Source organism: Rattus rattus, chromosome 9 (assembly GCF_011064425.1).
Source record: "Rattus rattus isolate New Zealand chromosome 9, Rrattus_CSIRO_v1, whole genome shotgun sequence".
Lineage (NCBI taxonomy): Eukaryota > Metazoa > Chordata > Mammalia > Rodentia > Muridae > Rattus > Rattus rattus.
Window position 1 is genome coordinate 74,604,202 of NC_046162.1, and position 4,298 is coordinate 74,608,499.

The 4,298-nt window shown below is 49.0% G+C and overlaps 1 protein-coding gene across 1 annotated transcript in view; it reads right to left on the reverse strand.

Annotated features, from left to right (window-relative positions):
• Window positions 1-465: 465 nt before the first annotated feature.
• Window positions 466-4,298, reverse strand: part of Ttyh2 (tweety family member 2) — a 43,608-nt gene continuing 39,775 nt past the window's right edge. The window contains exon 14 of the mRNA XM_032913303.1: window positions 466-2,358. Coding sequence (XP_032769194.1) covers window positions 2,284-2,358 — 75 coding nt within the window. The 3' untranslated portion in view covers window positions 466-2,283. The remainder of the gene's footprint in view (window positions 2,359-4,298) is intronic.

Genomic DNA, 4,298 nt, shown 5'->3' on the forward strand with positions numbered 1-4,298 from the left:
CTAGAACTGAAGTGTCAGATGCTTGCGAGCCATCATGCAAGGGCCGGGAACCGAACTCAGGTCTTCAGCAAAAGCCATTAAGTGGTCGATTACTCAGCCATCTCTACAGCTCCAAGGTTTGCTTTTTAGTTTCTACATATGTCTCTCTGTGCGTATGTCATGCACATGAGGTTGTCCTCAAAGACCAGAAGGACAGTGGCACTCCTGGAGATGGAGCTACAGGGATTATGAAGTGCTCAGGTGCTGGGAACAAAACTCAGGCCCTCTGGGAGAGCAGTGAGTGCTTACCTGTTGAGCCATCTCTCCAACCCGCCTCATATCACCTAGCTCATTTCTCACTGAACTCTTAACACTGCTTCTGGAGGAGTCTCTTGTAATCCCTCCCTCTGAGACCTCCATGGAGGGGACGTACACCGTTGCTAGCCCTCAGAGCAGCAAGTTAAGTGACTCAATCAACTGCACATCTTAAGGGAAGTGGTTTATTTCTTGGCTCAGGTGAGGGCAAACATGTATCAAGCAGAGGCTTGCCCACCCGACTCTTGCGGAACCTGGAGGAGTTTTAGTTTATTGTACATGCATTAAAAAGTCCTTCAGCTGCTGCAGAGGAAACGTCAGAAGTGAGGCCTGAGGCCGGAGCTCCGAGTCTGCACAGGACACAGGCATACACAGGTAGCTCACAGTATGCACAGGTTAATATGAGACACAGTGACACCAGTGGCTTGGCTGGCAGCTGCCAGTATGATGACAATGTGGCTCTTCTGAAATGGAGGCAGCCCTGTCCCGCGCCATCAGCCGGGCCTTGCTTGGCTGTACAAGGCTTCGGTGTGTAGTGTACTCTGGGTTGGTCGGAGGTTGGAAGCACCAAAGACCCTTAACCTGGTCCTCTCGAGGCGGGACAGGGGTCATTATTTTCCTCCTGGCCCGAAATAGCTGTTCCTCAGAAAAGATAAAACCCCCCCACCTTTGTTTACCCGTCTTTCCCTTTACAAGGCCCCAGACATCCTTATCTAGTCATGTGGAATAAAATACCCCACCAATATTTTATTTTATTTAAAAAAAAAAAAAAAAAAAAAAAAAGAACCAGGACTCGGCACCATGGTGCACGCCTTTAGTCCTGGCACTCTCAAGGCAGAGGCAGGTGGATCTCTGAGTCTGAGGTTAGTCTGGTCTACAGAGTGAATGCCAGGACAAGCCAGGGCTACACAGAGAAACCCTACCTCAAAAAAAAAAAAAAAAAAAAATCAAATCACATCTGCTCCTGGCCTGGTGTGGTGTCGTACGTAGCACATGCCCGTAAGCCCAGTACTCTGGAGGCAGAGGCAGGTAGATCTCTGTGAGTTCTAAGCCAGGGCCAGTCAGGGTATATGAGACCATAGCAAAAAGAACCCCTCCCCCCCAAAAAAAACCCCACAACCCACTCCTCAGCCTCTCCTCCAGATCTGTAAGACGGCTTGTGTGAGACCACAGTTTAGCATCAGGCATAAATAAAACCGGAGCCTGAGTCTATTGCAAGAATGGACCATGCCTGTGAGGGAGGCGTTGAGTCTTTGGATCATGAACACATTTTAAAACACTGGGGACAAGAGCTGAGTTGCTTTCAAAGTGTCTGTTCATACCTGAGACTGTCCCCACCTGCAGCTGACACCTGGTTCGGAACAGAGGTGGCTGGTGGACATTAGAGAACATGGCGGGCTTTCTCCCATCCCACACGTCTGCCCAAGGCTGCCAGACTGCAGGGCCTAGCTTGAAGCCACCAATCCCCTCTGGAGAGTTCTCTTGATGCTGTCCTTCTGGGGTCTAGGCAGAGTCCCCTGTGGTCCCAGAATGTGGATCCAGGACCAGGTGTTCTCCTAAAACACCTCTGATTGCTACCTTCCTAAAAACTGAGGACAAAGTAACCGGAAGGTATAGCACGGACTAAGGGCCATGCTAACAAGAGGCAGGAGCCCGGTGGTAGGACTTTGAGAGAAAGGGGCTCTCGGGCTGGTGGTCTCCTCCTCACCGCCATTTGTCATTTGCTGAGGGTGGGACTTAAGGTGGGCTGAACCGGGCAGCTGTCTCAGGGACGACAGCTGAATCCTGGGGAGTTAAGGCCGGAGAGGCTGGTCTAGTCACAGGCCTCGTATCCACCTGAGGCTTTGGTCAGGAGTCCCAGCTGTGTCTCTGCAGACACAGGAGCCTGTTCGTGTCCAAGGATCTTCAGTTTCTATTCCAGAAACACAGCTGGGTTTCCCCATCCGCTGAAAACCAAGCTGGCAGGAGAGGCAGGTCCCCTGGAAGCTCCTAGGATGGGAACTCGTAGTGTCTCAGGTGTTCATCCGCCACGGACATGTAGGTGGCTCTCATGCTGGGAGAGTACTGTGAGGAGAGAGGAGGGGCAGTCACAAGAGGGCACAGCTCGCTACCCGGTCACCCTGACATTATACAGCCCGCTTTCCCCTCTGTGTATGCTGGATCCACACCCATGAATTCAACCAACTTTGTATCAAAGCTACTACAAACAAAAAATAATGCCTGTATTGAGTATTATGTTCTTTCCTTTTTTTTTTTTTTTTTTTAGCTTTTGCCTGGTTATACACTCTTTCCCCACTTTTAACTCTAATCAATTTGTTTTTTTTTTTTTTTTTTTTCAGAGCTGGGGACCGAACCCAGGGCCTTGTGCTTCTAGGCAAGCGCCTACCACTGAGCTAAATCCCAACCCACTGTTTCTTAATTATTTAGACAGGGCCTTACTTTGTAGTCCATTATGTTCTCTTTTTTGTTTTCGTCCATTGTTTCTGTTTCTTAATTGTTTAGACAGGGCCTTGTTACATTGCATCAGTTACTGCAAGTAACCCCGGAGATCCTGAACATACGGGAGGATGAGTGCAGGTTACAGGAAAAACAGCCCAACCGTTGTTGGGCTGAAGCAGCCTCAGAGTTTGGTACTCTTGGGACTCCTGGAGCCAGTCCTCTGTGAACAATGGGGTAACAACTGTACTAGCAAAGTTCTGGAAACTTCTCAGAGGATGATAAGCTGGCCAGGCAGGGCAGCCAGACAGTGATTTAATCACAAGTCATCCTGCAGCTCAGGTTGGGGGAGGGAGGTACCAGTGTGGCTTGAGGACCTTCTTGTCCACTAATGCCTGGAGTCTCACACCCACTGGGACACCAGGTTTTTTAGCCTCTAGCATAGCATGCAAACGCAGAGCAGGGATCTGCCTTCTTCCACACCCAGGCTCCCAGGAGGCATAGCGCTAGACCATATCAGGTGCGCCAGGGAAGTTTGGAGCAGGTAGTTAGCAGCCAGTATACTGAAGGGCAGAGGTCACACAGATACCAGAAAGCCAGGTCCAAACCCCATGTATATTGGATCCCATTACAGATGGTTGTGTGCCACCACGTGGTTGCTGGGGTTGAACTCTGGACCTATGGAAGAGCAGTCAGTGCTCTTAACCGCCAAGCTATCTCTCCAGTCCCCTACCTTGTGTGTTTTGAGACAAGGTCTTTCATTGGCCTGAAGCTTGCCCAATAGGTGAGACTGGTTGGCCAGTGAGCCCCAGGAGTTCACCCCTCTCTTCTTCTCCGGCACCTTACCGAGTGGATGTTCAAACAGTCCCTATCTGTACTCTCTACACTCTACCCGCCCCATGACTTTGACTGAGGTCTGTTTCTGTTTTGTTTGTTTTTCCTAGACAGGGTTTCCCTGTGTAGCCCTGGCTGTCCTTGAACTCACAAAGATCTGCCTGCTTCTGTTGCTGAATGCTGGGATTAAAGGGTTGCACTATCACTGCTGGGCTGGCCGACCTCTTCTAACCTCTCTTGGCCTCTGTTTCCCCTTTGAAAAATGGACCTAAAAAAATTCAGTAGAACTCCTTCTATTAGGGTCTTTATATATCTAGGGGTGGTTAAAAAAAAATCACAATCGGGTCAGACACACCAAGATATTTTTTTCTGTTTTGAGGTAAGATAGACAAAACGGAAAACCGAGGTTTTTTTTTTTTAAAGTGTCACCAATAGTTTTAAAGTGTTGCTCCGACAATCCCAGAATGGAAGAAGCCGTGTGCAAGCCCGGCAGATCCAGTCACACTAAGACCTCGACTCTTTAACACAGTTCCTCATGCTGTGGTGACCCCCAACCATAAAATTATTACTTTTTTTGTTGCTACTTCATAATCAATGTCGCCATTGTTATGAATCATAATGTCAATATCTGACATGCAGGGTATCTAGGATGCTAACCAAAGGGGTTGAGACCTATAGGTAGTCCTAGGCAAAAACATGGGAATTCTTCTATCTCCTCCTATGCCCAAAGCACC